General features: G+C 35.1%; 2 protein-coding genes across 2 annotated transcripts in view; one reads left to right on the plus strand and one right to left on the minus strand.

Moving 5' to 3' along the window:
* The window catches only part of LOC143256910 (hepatic sodium/bile acid cotransporter-like), a 72,568-nt gene extending 59,553 nt beyond the window's left edge, over positions 1 to 13,015 (minus strand). The window contains exon 1 of the mRNA XM_076514754.1: positions 12,950 to 13,015. Within this exon, the coding sequence (XP_076370869.1) occupies positions 12,950 to 13,000 (51 nt within the window). The 5' untranslated portion in view covers positions 13,001 to 13,015. The remainder of the gene's footprint in view (positions 1 to 12,949) is intronic.
* A 654-nt stretch (positions 13,016 to 13,669) lies between these two features.
* LOC143256908 (breast cancer anti-estrogen resistance protein 1-like) overlaps positions 13,670 to 16,898 on the plus strand; it is a 45,002-nt gene continuing 41,773 nt past the window's right edge. Inside the window, 1 exon segment of the mRNA XM_076514752.1 lies at positions 13,670 to 14,239. Within this exon segment, the coding sequence (XP_076370867.1) occupies positions 14,162 to 14,239 (78 nt within the window). The 5' untranslated portion in view covers positions 13,670 to 14,161.

Genomic DNA, 16,898 nt, shown 5'->3' on the forward strand with positions numbered 1-16,898 from the left:
AGACTAATAGTAATGGGTATGGGAATGGAGTAAAACACACGCGGAAGGTTAACTGGACATGATATGGGTATAGGATAGTATTTCGGGATCGCTGAATACGAATTTCATATCCAAGTCGTTTTTCTAGCTCTTTCAGGGCCTTGGTAACACCGTGTTTGAAATTGTGTTTATACCACAGTCACAAGATAACGGGATCTAACGTGCTTTAATACCTTGAGCGCGAGCACTGTCGGGTTTGTCTTCAGGTACAACCCCCCACTCTCTCCCGGAGTAACTATAGAAATGACAGGGTGGAGGAGCTTGAATGATACAATGGAGAGTCTGTGACTCACGAGAGGGCTTTTGTACTTCGTGGGTATTTTATGCTTACACTTAAAATTTACATATTACTCATGAAAGGCCTAAGAAAATTACAGGTTGTCTGTATCCTTATCATATGGGCTTGGCATTGACTGGTGGTTAGGGTGCTCGCTTGACTTGCAATCTTTATATCGTAGTTCGAATCCCGTCACCGAACATGCTCGCCCCTTCAGCCGTGGGAACATTGTACTGTGCCAGTTAATTCTAAGATTCGCTGATAAAGAGTAGTCCAAGAGTTGGCGGTGGATGATATTGACTATCTGCTTTCTCTTTAGCCTATCACTTCAAAATTAGGGACGGCAAGCATAGATAACCCTCGAGTAGCTTTGTCTGAAATTCAACAAGTAAATTCTAGTATAATGTTCGTACCCGTATAAAATGTCATTTAACACGATAATTTTACTTGACTTTGTATTTAGAGGTTGATGAACGTATCACTGGTAGTCATTATGAAGTACTGTTTAACTAAAGTAAAATAAAATTACACGTTAAACGTCTTCAACCTCTCAAACAAACAAAATCAGTAACAGCTTTTTATAAGCAAGCCTATGTTTATGAAGTTAAAGCATTCAACGCCTGGGTTTACTTTATTTAAACATACATATAAGCACTTTAAGAAGAAAACTAGGCTTTCGACAAGTATCAAGTGCTTTCCGCAAAATCAACAATGGATTGTTACATAATAATTGAAACTAGACTTAAAAAAAAAGTTATTTTAAGTATGTTTGTAACCAGTTCTACACGTGAATAAACCTATAACAGTTTTCGAATACAATGGTTAAATAATAAATATGCTTGAACTTCTTTGTTTCGAGAACAAATAGATAGTATACACGTGTGTGTGAGTGAATTTTAAAATAGGAAATGTTAATTTTAAAATAGGAAATGTTAATTATATTTATTAATATTTAGACAATTAAATGTCAGTTGTGATTCAACCGGAACTCATATTCACTGACAGGTATGTTAATAATTTTATAAACAAGAGGTTTTGCTCCTAAATAACGGAAGACAAATCGGTTGTTCATTCCTCTGTTTTAATTGGACGATATGTTACCGAAGGAAAGGGATCAATAACATACCCATCATTGTAGCTCGTCCAATACTTGTTAAATACTGATAATAGTTGACGCCGAAAAAATGTGCAACTTTTACCTGTTGAATAAAATGCAAACTTTGTAATAGTTTTGTCCAAATTGTAGCGGATTGTATCGAATAACTGATTTTTGTTTAAAATTGTTTTAATGAACGTACGTCAGATAGTAAGTACATAGACTAGTGTCATTTTATTTTAACGAAAGTCACACGCACGTTATTAAGACTAGAAGATCAACCGAAGTGTGAAGCGAAAGTAGAAAGCACATATCCCTGCAATTAAATATGATACTGTCATTAATTAAGTGATAACAAAAGTCACACACACACATTGTTAAGACTAGAAGACTAACTAAAGTAAAATTAAATAATATTATGCAGCTTGGAGAGGAAGCGCGAGTTTCAACTTTTCTTTCGTAGAGAAATAAAATGGTACATTATTGTGAGGTCATTCACTGCATGAGGTCTGTCACTATTAAGTTCATACACAGATTTACTTAACACACTGCACAAGACAGCTGAAGGTTAATTGGGATATACAATATTATAGTTATAATAAGGTGAACTGTGATTATACAATGTCAGTCACTCGCCCTCTCTCCATTCTTTGTCTCAGTTTTCATTTCAAAGTGAACCGTGGTATTTCAGGTTACTCAAGAACCATAACTAGATACATTTTAAAGAAAGTAATTTTATTTTACACTCATGTGAAAAGCAGTTAAATTAATGGAAACCAGTCAATCACAACAGGTTCTTGCAAGTTAGTTATAAATGTCTCAAAGTATTGTAAACATAATGTAGAACCACATACAAGTTAATGGTGCATTTACTCGGATATTTACCTGTCAATTCTGCTCAATGCAATCGTAAGTTACATGTTCTAAGACCAAATCAGATGTTCGCTGCCGCACATGGACGAGTTATTAATGTACAAGCGTTTAGAAATGTGATTCACCGGGTGGTCATTATGTTCAGATACTCAATGAGTCCTGATGCATTCACAAGATACAAAACAGCTGGTACACAATGATGCTAAGAACGCTACTGGTGAACATGTAGGGGCAATAAATTATAGAGGGCACGCGCCCGCTTTACCCTGAAACCAGGATATACGGAGGGGACTCAAATAAGCAGTAATGGACGTATAAACAACTACTTCCAATAGAATGGTATCGTTAATTTCACACCATACAGGGACCAAAATCATAAAGTTCTTTGTTCTGGTACAGTTGGCTCTGACTTCAAGCTAATGAATGATCAGTCGCCTTGCTCTCTCCAGCCGTACCAAACAGGGCGACACCGAACCTGCATTGGTTGCTCTTAGAAGACATTTTACCTTTCTTCAAGTGACTCCAGACCCTGATGATGTCCTGGAAATCACTTCAGTGTAGACGAGAACATTATCAACATTGATTCTAATCATACTATATCAGTTTCAGGGTAATCTAGCTATTTGTGTTGGCCTAACTCTATACAGAAGTGGAACCGAAATACGATGAACTGTGAACAAGTAAAGCCTCCTTTACCAAATGTTCAATTACCAGTGCAGGTTGAAAACCAATAATTTGTAATTTAGCGATTACAGCTTAAATATCGAATCACTAACATTGTTTTATAACGTTGATTTTTACTAATCACGTTCAATTCTTTTACACGTGTTTTACTGGTGGGTTAAAGCGTTCGACTCGTAATCTGAGGGTCGCGGGTTTGAATCCCCGTCGCACCAAAGATGCTCGCTCTTTCAGCCGTGGAGGCGTTATAATGTGACGGTCAATTTCACTATTCATTGATTAAACGAGTAGCAAGAGTCTGCTGTGGGTGGTGATGACTAGCTGCCCTCTCTCTAGTCTATCACTGCTAAATTAGGGACGGCTAGCGCAGATATCCCTCGTGTAGCTTTGCGCGAAATTCAATAAAGAAACAAACAATTATTCTATTTACTGCGGCAACAAGTCATCATTTGCTAAGAAATATCAGAAATACCCACGTTCTTAAGCACAAAGATTGTTCGCAAGATAAAACGTACATGAGATTTATAGGTTTGTATGTTTATTGACAAAATGCTACATTCATCCCTAATTTTGAATCGCCAGCCAGAAGGAAGGAAACCGGCCAGCATATATACCTCACGTTACTAATGGATAGTTTGATTAAACGTCACATAACATTGTTCTCACTCCTGAAAAGGGCAAGCATGTCCGGGGCCATGTTTAGATTCCGCGACATGTAACTTCAGAGTCCAGCATCCTATTCACCAGGCCATGCGAAGTTTATAGTGGTTATCGATGTTATCAGATTCTTTTAAATATTCAGTTGCTTTTCCTCTTTTAGAGTGTTCTAAACTAGTGACTTGGTGATAATTTGATGAAACGCGGGGCCTAGCATAGTCAGGTGGTTGGGACGCTTAACAGGTAATCTGGGGATCGCGGGTTCGAACCCCCGTTACAATTATAATGTTATTACAATTGTTATAATGTAACAATCAATCTCACTATTAGGTGATAAAAAAGTAGCCCAAGAGTTGGCGGAGGGTGATTATAACTAGTCCCCTTCCATCGAGCCTTACACTGCTAAATTAGGAACGGCTAGCGCAGATAGCCCTTGTGTAGCTTTTCACGAAACTAAAATTATATTTCTCTTTTGTTTCGTATTATTCAGTCAGTAATCCATCACTGGTTTAATATTATGATATCGTATCACGTATGACTGAAAACTCAAGTAGTTGCTTTTGGCCACGTTCCTGGTTTTATCACTCACTACCTCATGACTAACAACTGTTGCCTAACCCACGAGCTGTCATTTCACATTCTAGTAGCCAATCTGTATTTTGGAGACAAAGAAGTCCCCATTATGTTATCATCGTGGAGGAAATAAAGTTGTTTGGCAGTATTTTAGAACGAAACAGACATGAGGCTAGAAATGTCTGTTTTCTCCGACTTGGAATTCTTCAGTGGTGAAATGCACCATAGGATTATATGATACCATAGTGAGCCGTATACCACACTTAGAAACTAAACCCACCTTTAAACTGTAAAAGTCTAAGATGAAGTTTGCTATTTGATAATTGTCGACAATAGATGATATTGCGAAATATTTAGGTCATGCTTTGTTGTTTGTTCTTCACGTGTTTGGAAACTGATAATTATAACAGTTAAAGGTCAAAGTTCTGTTTCGTTGGCCAATAACCCCTAGGAACTAACTGCAGGACTTAAGTAGCGTGACGTAGCTGTTAGCATCGTATGTTAAGTGTGTGTTTGAGTAAGCATGCATCATGCGTATGATACAGTTCTACCACATTTGAAGCTCGTGCACATGTTAAATAGTTGTCATGCTGTTGGTGGTCCCACGAGCCTGTTACTAAGAGAGGAAATACTATCTACGTGGGAAGTCCGATTTCTTATAATCAAACGTGTGCTGTGTATAAAAAGTTGTTGTTGTTTTTATAGTATTGAACACATATGTATATGTTTCATCTAATTTGTAAATTTCAAGTTAATTGTATGCCACTTCTTGACTAGGTTACTTTCTCAAGCTTTAGTCTTATTATGATGACTGTTATTAGTTGTATAATATTGATGATGGTAAATTCTCTGTCATTTGTTAACCACAGCCTATATCCTGGGTTGCGATAAACAGTACTTCCAATTCACTACTTTCTCTTTGTGTTGTAATCAGTGAAGTGCCGGAGTTATGTCTGAAATATCCGTTCTGTTTTGTAATCCAAGTCAAAGTTATTTTTATTTACTTAAAATTACGACCACACACCGATATGACAAAGTATTATAATTAAACACGTTGTACACATTTAATCTTGCATCTCCGAACTTAGGTTTATGAATATTAATTAATGTAAATCTCACTGAGATATTATAGAAATAATATTATTTCACGGACCGAACACAGTCCATTTTTGACTTGTGGGCTATGGAACTAAAATTGGGGGTTTGCCTTTCGTTACTGTCATAAAAATAAATAAATCGCTTCCTGCGCTTTGGAACCGTGTGTGCGATATAAGAATGACAGTCAAATCCCATTGTTCCGGTAGCATATCCAGGACTACATTAGAAAGGGGTGGTCGGTAATTTCAAATCAGGTGGTGAAGTTTGCAGGTGTTAATTAATGATGCGTTTCCAATCAGACATTTTGTGTTGTATTTTATCTACAGAGAAAATATATAACCTTCAGTTTTGGTTAACTTTAACCAAAACTTTCAAGGTTAACTTTAAAATTACATTTTTTATGATTTTGATAATGAAAAGTTAAAACTTGAAATCACTATTTGACAGTATAATGTATACATATGTCACACAGACAAATAGTTGATAAAGAACTGTTAACCTTACCCTTCTCCTGGATAAGGTAACTTATATTCAGTCTGGCGAAGATACCATAAGTGGTGGGTAGGGATAATGTTAATCTTTTCTCTAGTCTTTCATTTGAAAATTTATAACACCTACCACAGATAGTATTTGTGTAGATTGTAGCGAGATCCACAGACATATAAAAAAGATTAACAAACCTGGTGACAAACACACACACACACATATATGTTATAAGTGTTTGTGTGTTTAACTATATACTTATTTTATCTGTGGGTCTATTTATATTATCCAAGTATTTTCCCAAATGTTTTACTTCAGGTCGTTTATTTTCTATAAATTATATGCTCGTTTGTCTGTAAATAGTTCTGTTAATGTTTGTCTGATTTTCAGCAAGCCTGTTTGCCCATCTTTATTGTGTCATCCTATTTAGTTTCATTTTCGTATATGTAGTAATATAAATTAGTTAACTTTATTTACACTGATGCTATACAGTGGAATTGAACAAATGCGTGCAAGCCAACTGTTTTTGTATCAATTTCAAATATTTTCACCACTATTATGGATGTCAAGTTGTTTTGTTGTTGGGTTTTAACATATTCTATAGCTATTTGCACAGTGTTATAACACGTCCTCTGTTTTTATATTAAGTTCAATTCCATCACTGCGTGTTTGACTTTCTTGTAATCTTCACTCTCGGTTTAACCTCTGTACTAAATTTATTTATTTGTAAAATAGTAAGAACTATGTAGGTATGCAAATATTACATTAAAACGGCATAAATGTTTCAGGAATGATTCATATATCATCTATTTCTGACATATAGATACCTTTCAACGACAGCCACCACCACCATTACCGCTGTGCAGTACCAGATATTAATATTACAACCGATTTGGAAAAAAAAAAAGGCAACAACAACAAACAAACAGATACCATAGTCTCTACTACTGCTCAACAACAAAAGACATTATCATCTATAAATTTGCATCAATAGACATCACCACTATTACTTATATGCGATACCAAACATTAATATCCTGGCCGATTAAAACAAAAACAAAAAAGAAAAACGAACACTATAAACCCATTGGTGGTTTGCAGTAAAAAAATCATCACCTACCAACACAGTTATACAAAAGCAGTCACCACCGCAATTATGACATGGAGCAGCAGGTATTACTGCCTCTATTGATCATCTACAACAAATATTACTCTTGTTACAGGATTACAATGGGCGCCATTGCCACTGTATAATGATGTCCAACAGCAACAACACCTTGTTCAAAATTGACATTACTAACCATTCCTGATGATACCAAAGTGGTACAAATTGAGTAAAAATGTATACCCGTGGCGAGCACATCACGTATAGCCCTTTGTGAAGCTTTGTGATTAATATCAAATGGAAACAGAATAATATTATTATTGTTAGGTATGGTTTGTGATGAAACAAAATGGCGGCCACAAAAATCGCCCGCTTAAAACTATCTTTAAAATAGTTATTTCACAATTTTGGCTGAACAAAACTAAATCTTATTGTACCTATAAAGACGACTAACTCGCAATGTACGTGTTTATAGAGTGGATTAAAATTTCACCATTTCAACGAATTGTCATCTAAGTAAACAAATCTATTTTTCCAGACAATCATACAAAACCAATGACGAACCTTATCGCTCCAATTTTTTTCACAGAACTCATCCGTTTTGGGTCGTAATGATTCACATCTTGTACCGAAAAGAATATTAGTATATAGTTATGTTTTTAACGGATTTAATATCATACTTTTATTTTAATATCCACGTTTCTTTCTGTTTAATACATGCAACGTATATTGTTAAATGTGTATTGCTCAACATCCGCCTGTTCTGTAAATGCGTAGAAGATTATGGAATGTAAGAATCGACGATATATGTTTTACAAAAGCTTTAGTGTATCATTGAATATTGTTGCCAAGAGAACTTTCGAAAATCTCGCTTAATAAGGATAAAAGCTAGTTATTGCAAGACGCCGTGAGACAGCTTAACAGAGTTCCTTCGCTACAGTCAGTAGACTATAAACCACGAAAGCTGTTTTGTTTTTTGAATTTCGCGCAAAGCTACTCGAAGGCTATCTGCGCTAGCTGTCCCTAATTTAGCAATGATAGACTAGAGGGAAGGCAGCTAGTCATCACCACCCACCGCAAACTCTTGGGCTACTCTTTTACCAACGAATAGTGGGATTGACTGTAACATTATAACACCCCCACGGCTGAAAGGGCGAGCACGTTTGGTGCGACGGGGATTCGAACCCGCGACCCTCAAATTACTAGTTGAACGCTCTAACCCACCTGGCCATGCCGAGCCATCCACAAAAGCTATAACTGTGATAAGCGCTTATTAATTGGAGAACTACAAATATCTGACCAGGAACATTTATAGATTTCGAAAATTACGAATCGTTTAACTTTAGAGAATTAACTTCGGAGATTAGTATTTCTACCAGGACATTATATATCTTGTTCGTTCGTTTTGTTTTTTAATTTCGCACAAAGCTACTCGAGGGCTGTCTGTGCTAGCCGTCCCTAATTTAGCAGTGTAAGACTAGAGAGAAGGCAGCTAGTCATCACCACCCACCGCCAACTCTTGGGCAACTCTTTTACCAACGAATAATGGGATTGACCGTAACCTTATAACGCCCCCACGGCTGAAAGGGCGAGCATGTTTGGCACGACGGGGATGCGAATCCGCGACCCTCAGATTACGAGTCGCACGCCTTAACGCGCTTGGTCATGCCGGGCCCATTATATATCTACCTTCTTCTGTGAAAAGTGAGCTTATAAACCACATTAAGCCAAACAAGAATACATCTAGCTAGCTAGCTTGACCGAAGAATAACAATTTGAACGCAGGATTAATTCGCTCGTCCTGGACCCGGACCGTCAACAAAATATTCAGTTCCAGACTAGATAGAAGACACAGTATAGTATGTAAGTTTTTAAAATTCGTAGATGAACCATTATTTGGAAAAAAACCGTTATTATAAATTTTATTTTTATTTGCATATTGCAATAGATTTGTTTGTTTGTTTTGGAATTTCGCACAAAGCTACTCGAGAGCTATCTGTGCTAGCCGTCCCTAATTTAGCAGTGTAAAACTAGAGGGAAGGCAGCTAGTCATCACAACCCACCGCCAACTCTTGGGCTACTCTTTTGCCAACGAATAGTGGGATTGACCGTAACTTTATAACGCCCCCACGGCTGGGAGGGCGAGCATGTTTGCCTCGACCCTCGGATTACGATTCGCGCGCCTTACGCGCTTGGCCATGCCGGGCCGCAATAGATTTGTATTAAGAAAGACAATTATGTGTATCATACTTGTTGGCAGATATCATAACTCTGATACACTTTGGCATTCAATTTTCGTGAAATCAAAATTTACAGTTGTTTGAAATCGTAATACGTAAAGTTCGTAACATAGTAAATCGGAGACTCTTTCGAGATAAATTATAATACGTCACAATATATAGTACACTGACGATGCGCTATTTTATGCATTTAATTAGATTTGAGGGCAACGTGGTAAAGATTTTGATGAGTAATAAAATCGAATCAGGTATACACGCGCTCCATACTTTGTATTGTTCGCGCACAAAACTATAGCTTATAAAAGTGGAAATCAAAAACATTCCAAATTTGGCTCAGACTAACATAACTACAGTGATTTGCCAAAGTAGGATGAAAATTTTTAAATTTTAAGTAATTCAATTTTTATATTGACTTTCTTGTTTCAATACTTTTGTATCAGTAAAACTTCCTATATTACTATAGCTAGCGAGGTTACACACATGTATACGTATATCGACACCTACCTGTCTTTATCAAATTTAAATACTTTTTATTGTACATCTATATAAAGGGATACGAACAATGTCTCACCTATATCTTGTGTATCTTTTATACAGTCTCCATTTTAATTTATTTATTTTTTTCATTTTTTGAAGACAACTTGAAAATTTGATTGTTTGCTTGCAATTTTAGATTTATTTCTTAATGACGAGAAATACACTTGAAATTAAAATGTATTTCAAAACGGTTGATATGGGTATTAATTAACATGTTTATTTATAAGGAAAGAACAACGTTTCGACCTTACTGAAGATGACCTAGGAAGGTCGAAACGTTGTTCTCTGCTTATCAATAAAAGTGTTAATACCCATATCAGCCTTTCTGAGATACATTTTTTAGGTTTATTTATTTCAAAGTAAGAAGCTAATTAGGTAGGTTGGTAATCATAGCTTCTATTATTCAAGATGAGGAATTACACATTGTTGCAAAATCTTTGGCACTTTATTGCATAAAATTGATGTATAATGAGAAAGAAAAGGTTCTATTTTAATAGGCTCAGCATGGTTAAGGCACTCGACTCGTAATTCGAGGGTCGAGAGTTCGAATCCCCATCACACCAAACATGCTCGCCTTTTCAGCCGTGGGGAAGTTATAGTGTGACGGTTAATCCCACTATTTGTTGGTAAAAGAGTAGCCCAAGAGTTGGCGGTGGGTAGTGATGACTAGCTGCCTTTCCTCTAGTCTTACACAGCTAAATTAGGGACGGCTAACGCAGATAGCCCTCGTGTAGCTTTGCACGAAATTCAAAACAAACCAATCTATTCCAATAAAACACATTGTCAAATACATTTTTCAGTCGAATACAAGAAACTAAAATTTTCAACAAAACAGACATATTTATACGAAAAAAAATTTTGTCAGAACAAAAAACATGACAATTCAATTCATGTAAAGAAAAAACAGAGTAATTGACCATAATTTAAATACCTTTCAAAAACGTCTTTAATATTTATAAAAATTAGAGAAATTTTGGTGGTCGACTTCATTTATTTACTCCATTCAAGCCTTATAGTTATAATTTTTAACAAGGTATGCATGCATCTTATGTTTTATCAAAGCAACGCCATATTTTTGAAAAACTCTGCATTTATGAATAGGAATGCAACATCAAAAGCTAGTTTGTTTTAAAGCGAGAGCCAGTGATGATGGAGGTGAGACATTGTCCTGGATCCGAGTATGAAATCGCATGTAATATAAAAGCAAGAAAATTAACAAGAAGCATAAACATGACAACATGGCAGAATACAATAAACAATTTTAAAGAAAAGTTCTGTTTACTGTATAACATTATATTTTTATTTTTCATTGGTTTTATAAAATCAATAACATGTCACTGCCTCCAGTGGACTCACCAGCACAATAATTATGAATTTCGAGTATGTGTGATCAATGTTGAAAGCCTCTTGTATTTCGTAACATTTAGCTTGTATGACCAACATGTTCATCTAACTTCAGCGTCAAACAAGTATATACGTACACAGTATAGTTGAGATTCGTACGCCTACTCATATCTTGCACTAACTTCTGTAATTTACACAAACTACTTGCGTTTTATTTTCATGTAATTTTATTTCTGATTGGCTGATCGTTTAAGAGCTTGATAATTAAAACTTTAAAATTTTATTTTCATAATTTTGATTTTGATGTTGTATATGTGTTTAGGGATTTTGATGTTGTATATGTGTTTAGCTGAGGGATATCAAAAAATGTGTACTTGTTATGTGTTCTATCCTTAACATGTGTAATTATAAATAAATGACCCATTTATTTTTCATAATGTTATTTACTTAGGCCAGTTAACCGGGTCTCATGCTATTGTTTCCATACTTTGTATTTGATTGCAGAAAATGTTCCAGTTAAAGGGAAAACTTTAACTTTCCCTCTAAGTATTGTCCCATTTTTGTATAGTCTAATTTTTTAAGTACGACTACCAAGCTTTGACTAGAGAATTCTATCAGCTCATTATATGAAGTAAATATACTCAGGTCAGTATGTGACATGTATCATTAGTCAAGGCTTCTAGGCTGGTGTTTAAGGACATAATTAAGTAGTATTATAGACAATGCCTCAGGCGTAGTAGTTACCTGTCTTGGTACGTCTTGATGTTTCGTTATATCTTTATTGTTATACCTTTTGACATATTTTAACATCATGGTAGCATTGCTTTATAAAACAATAGAAAAAACCATAGCTGACACCTTTGAAATAGATACTGTTTAAGAACCAACCATTCTAGTACTATATTAGAACATTTCAAAATCTAAGATGATCTTGTCCATTAAGTTTCTAACAGATTTGTCGTTGTACATGTATCGTTTTTGTATATTTTTTGTGTTTGCATGTGACATATATTCTTGACTGTGTTTAGCGCAAGTCCTGCCTTTTCTCAAAATTTATAGAGAGTTATTGAAAGTGTAAAAAACAAGAATACTTGTTTTACGAAAGCGTGCGAGAATATTGCCGAAGGTATTGGATATTCGCGTGATTTGTATAAAAGTAACGCACCAAGGAGAGAATATTGTTGGGCAGTTACAGGAAGCTATAATCGTGATTAACGTCTATTAATCGGAAAACTACAGAATTTGATCAGGAACATTGTAAATGTCGAACATTACAAACCGTTCAACTTCATCGAGTTACTTCTGACGTCAGAATTTGTACGAGAACATTAAATATCTACTTTACTAAGAAGTAAGCGATAAAGTGTGTGAGGTCGACTGAACCAGTTAGCTTAAGCGAGGTGCAACATCAACTTAGGATTAGTTTGTTTGTTTTGGACTCGGATCATCGATAAAATATTTAGTTCTAGACCGGATATAAGATTCGATGTTATCTGTAAGTTTTTAAAACTCTTGCATATTGCATATAAACCAACATTTGTAATAACTATTAGTAGTAACCGTTATTATAAATTATATTATTTTTATATTCGAATATTAAAACATATTTGTGTTAAATAAGGAAATTGTGTGTATCAATCTTGTTGGCAGATAACATAACTTTGATACATATTAACATTTTATTAACTTCCAAATGCAAATGTTCGGTTATTTGAAACAGTAATACGTTAACATACGTAACGTAATAAATCGGAGCCTCGTTCGTAATAACTTGTAATGCATAACACTCTACAAACCAGTGAACTGTGTACACTAGTTTTATATCAACTTATTTAAGATATTTATTCTAATTTCATGTGTGGGAGAAATGTGTTATTACAATAAAATACATACAAGCATATTTTACACATATGTAAAACAACCAGGCTGCTAATAAACTGTCATACCTTTTCAGAGGTCGTTGTAGCGTGGTGCACATACTTTTCAGGCAACGGCATGTAACGCCATTATCACCTCGAATCCTGTTATTTGTATAATAATAATTTCGGTGTAACAAGAAGTCTAAATCTGCCCTCTCCTTTATTGAACATATGGTTAACAACTAGGACAAAGTTAATTCTGGATACAACTTAAGATAGGGGCGCCAATTTAGGGGTGAAAAAAAGTGTCAATTGAACCTCTCCAGAAGATAAGGAAAACGTGAGAGTGAAGTACTAGTTTAATGTGTTTACTGTGTATACTGTAAAACTGCAGAACAATCCAGTGCCACATATTACTGTATTTTTAGTTTAGAAAAATGCAAGAAATTTCAGAGGTCGCAAAGCCTCTGGACCACCGCAAGGATTCGTCTTTCGAAATTAAATCTTAAATGATTTTCCTGCATGAGCCATAATACATGTTTGTGTCTACGAATATACGTGTATGTATAAGAGCATGTTGTTATGCTTGTACATTTTTTTCCAATTATTGTTAGGATAGAATTACTTAAAGTAGAGCACAACATTAGACCCAGGATAATTTCCAGCTACTTTATTCTTGTAGCGTTGCGCTCATTTTTTTCTATACAGTACAAGTTATTCCTTCCACTTCTGAATTATTTGTTTTCCCCTATCTGTGTAAATGGGCTACCCTAGTTGTCACGTGATAGAAGAAAACACGGGCTTTAGCAACAGTGCTACTCGTTGGTAGTGACGCTGTGTGGACGGATGGCTCATGGCTGCAGCTTTACTAAACTGGAATTTGGAAGGAATTTAGAAAGTGTTTCGCGCCGAGGGGAGTGAATCAAATCTCTTGAGCATCTTGAAATGACTCTGACTTTTCGCTTTCAATTTTATTGGAGATTACTATTCTTACCCTTGTATGAACATGCCTAAACTGTCACTTGCAAGTTCTAGTAATACTAGTAGTAGTAGTACTTGTACTATCAATTGATGCAGCCTTGTTTGTTGTTTTTTTTTAAGAAAGATTTTGCGGATCGTTGCGTAGAGAAATGAAGATATTCAACCAGTGACCTCGAAAGACTTCATGAACTATGTATAACATAGTCGCAGTTGTTTCATGGCTATTGTTAAAATACACAGTTTCCAGTGAAGACAAATTTGTCGAGCAAGTGTGATAGTGACGAGATAACACTAATAGTAAGACTAATCAGTCTAAAAATGATTTCTTCGTCTTCGGCGGCTGCCCTAACACTAACGTCGGCCTCCAAGGTCGGCCCTCGGCCTTTGTGCAACCTAGTAAGTTCTCATTTTACTTTGTGCTCCCGATAAACTTGATTTGTTTGCGATGCTTTCCAAGCAGCAAATCCTTGAAGAATGTAGCTGCATTAGTAAACTCATTATGAAGTATTTGTTTAAGTTTATAATACATGCCCGTATAAAATTTAGTTAGTATTTAGTAAAGAGTATGATGTGAATAGTCCAACGACCTTACAAATTGAGTGTTCCATGGAAGAAAGCTTTTACTTTCCACTGCATCCAAAAAATGCGTTGGAAAGTAAAAGCTTAAGTATAATAATAGGAATTCGAAATAGCTGTATTTTTTTTTTAAATATTTTCATGAAAATGGTTTACTTTTATGGAAAGTTTCACTTTGGAATTTTGAAAATAGAACCTTTTCTTTTTGTGTCTGGAATAGCTTGAAATTAAAATTTGTGTTGGTGTAAAATACGTTATCACCGCGTAAAATATTTTCTGAACTAATGTGTCAAAGTGGTGCCACCTACTTATATATCTACAGATATAGGACTTTAGCTCTCAAACAGGCGTATTTATGCCTTTTTAATCAGTCAGTTAAATATGGAAAGCATCATGTTATTGAATCTTATTTCACCATTATTGATTTGTTCCTTAGCTTAGTACATAGCTTTTGTAGAAAATAAATTCATTACTGCACTTGAAAAACACGTGGCGGCGTGACTGTGTCTGTGTTAGTAGACGTCAGCAGAGAGCAATTTGGCGCTTTAAAGTGCCGTGTTAAAAGTGCGAAAACAATGAAATGCAGCAGTCTTCATATTTTCGAGAAACAAGGCTATAGCTTTCTCGAGTATTTGCTTGTTTTATAACAAATTGTTTGTCTGTTTTAATATTTCCGTCCGAGTCTACACAATAGCTGTCTGCGCTTAGCCGTCTTTAATTTTCAACTGATAAATTATGAGGAGGTGTCTGGTAACAATAACCATTGCTGTTAGGTATCTTTTGTGTCACACAAATTGCGGAGTGTATTTTGTTGCCGAACCCTTGGAATCACAACCCGAAAACACTATCTACTCGGCTACGCCTATCCTGTGTAGCAACTTTTAGTCTTTTCTAGAATATAATGGGCACTTATGCAAATATCCCTATAAAGTAACAGATAAAATTCATTTCACTTGTTAAACTGCTTGCCTAAGAACTTGTGAAAACAGGATTTTATTGTGAGAGTGTTAAAGTATTACAAGCCATTAATACGTGTGTACAAATTAGAAAAATAATCCTTTGATAATTCCATACAATACTTGTTCGTATACGAATATGCACGGAATTGTCAAGGGATTCCTTATCTAATTTGTATTTATGTATTCATGGTTTATGATACTTTATCACCCATTTGAATAACATACGGCACTTCTTTCTTCCAATAACTCGAGACCATTGGTAGTCAGATGAGCTTACCATCTAACTGTTCATTTCTTGATTAAAATTAGTAATTTTAAACAGCCTCTGTGTCAAAGATGTTCAACTGGAACTTCATTTAATAAAGGGACTAGTTAGTTAAGAGGTAATGCTTTGGTCGCACCGTTAGTAAAATTGAGGTAAAAACAATACTTTAAATCTTAAGAGATAAAATTATGTGTAGATCTGAGGAAGCTTGTTTTTTTCTTTTCTACTTCGGCAGTACAGGGCGTTAATATTCTAAAAGTTAACGCCCTCTAATATTTGGACATTAATTAAAACATTGTATTTGTTTAACAACTTTTCAGTATATTTAAATTAATTGTGCTTGTTTTAAATATTTCACAATTTTATTTCTTCCTCGTTTTTTTAACGTTTCGTTCTTTATATTATGAATTAAATTAGGACATTTTTTGTTTATTTGAAAATGCTTTAAATTCCTTCTATAGCATGTTAATTTTTACGTAATCTCTTTCCATCCAGACAGACACTCTTGTGCCTAAAGTATTCCCTAATAAGGATGAAAATGTGGTAGCCGAGCAGCACGTGCGTGTAATTAAGATGCATTTATCTTAGACTTCAAAGTTCGATATCATGAAGCGTTTCGATTTTCATTTCTGGTATGGCTTAATGCAGTTCTTTATATGCGTGATATAAACTTTGGAAAGGCAGATTTTGAAGTCCGCTATTGGGTTCGATATCTTCTCCTGAGTATCCATTACTACATCAGTATCAAGTGCTATTTCGTAAACCCAAGCTGGGTTTATAATGTTATTTTGAAAAGAAATGTTAATACATGTTTGAGCAACTGTAAATTTCTCAGTTGTTCAGTAGGTCTTTGGAATTACTGATTTTTGTTAGTTTTTATTTCGGTAAACTTTATTTTAAGAAATAAATATTGTTCTCCAAATTTTATGTATATGTTCCATGAGAAATATTAAGACAGTCAAAAACTTCGTGATTGAAGTGGAAAGAGGGTAGGTTTTCTTTGTTGTCAACCTAACTTAAGGTGTTACTTACTGGTGGTAGTGATTTTTCTTGCAGTGGAGAGGTGCTGCAACTCTGTTCAGATTTGTGGTATACATTGAGATGCTCTGATTCGAAAAAAGTGAAAAAGAACTTGAAGGTTCTTCGAAGATAGATAGATCTGATCGTACGTGATTTTGAAAGAAAAAAAAAAAAAGACTATTAAGGTAATGTAAAGAAGAAAATCAAAGAAATCACCCGTAAAATCGTTCATAAT

The sequence above is a fragment of the Tachypleus tridentatus genome, chromosome 7, assembly GCF_004210375.1.
Source record: "Tachypleus tridentatus isolate NWPU-2018 chromosome 7, ASM421037v1, whole genome shotgun sequence".
NCBI classification, from domain to species: domain Eukaryota; kingdom Metazoa; phylum Arthropoda; class Merostomata; order Xiphosura; family Limulidae; genus Tachypleus; species Tachypleus tridentatus.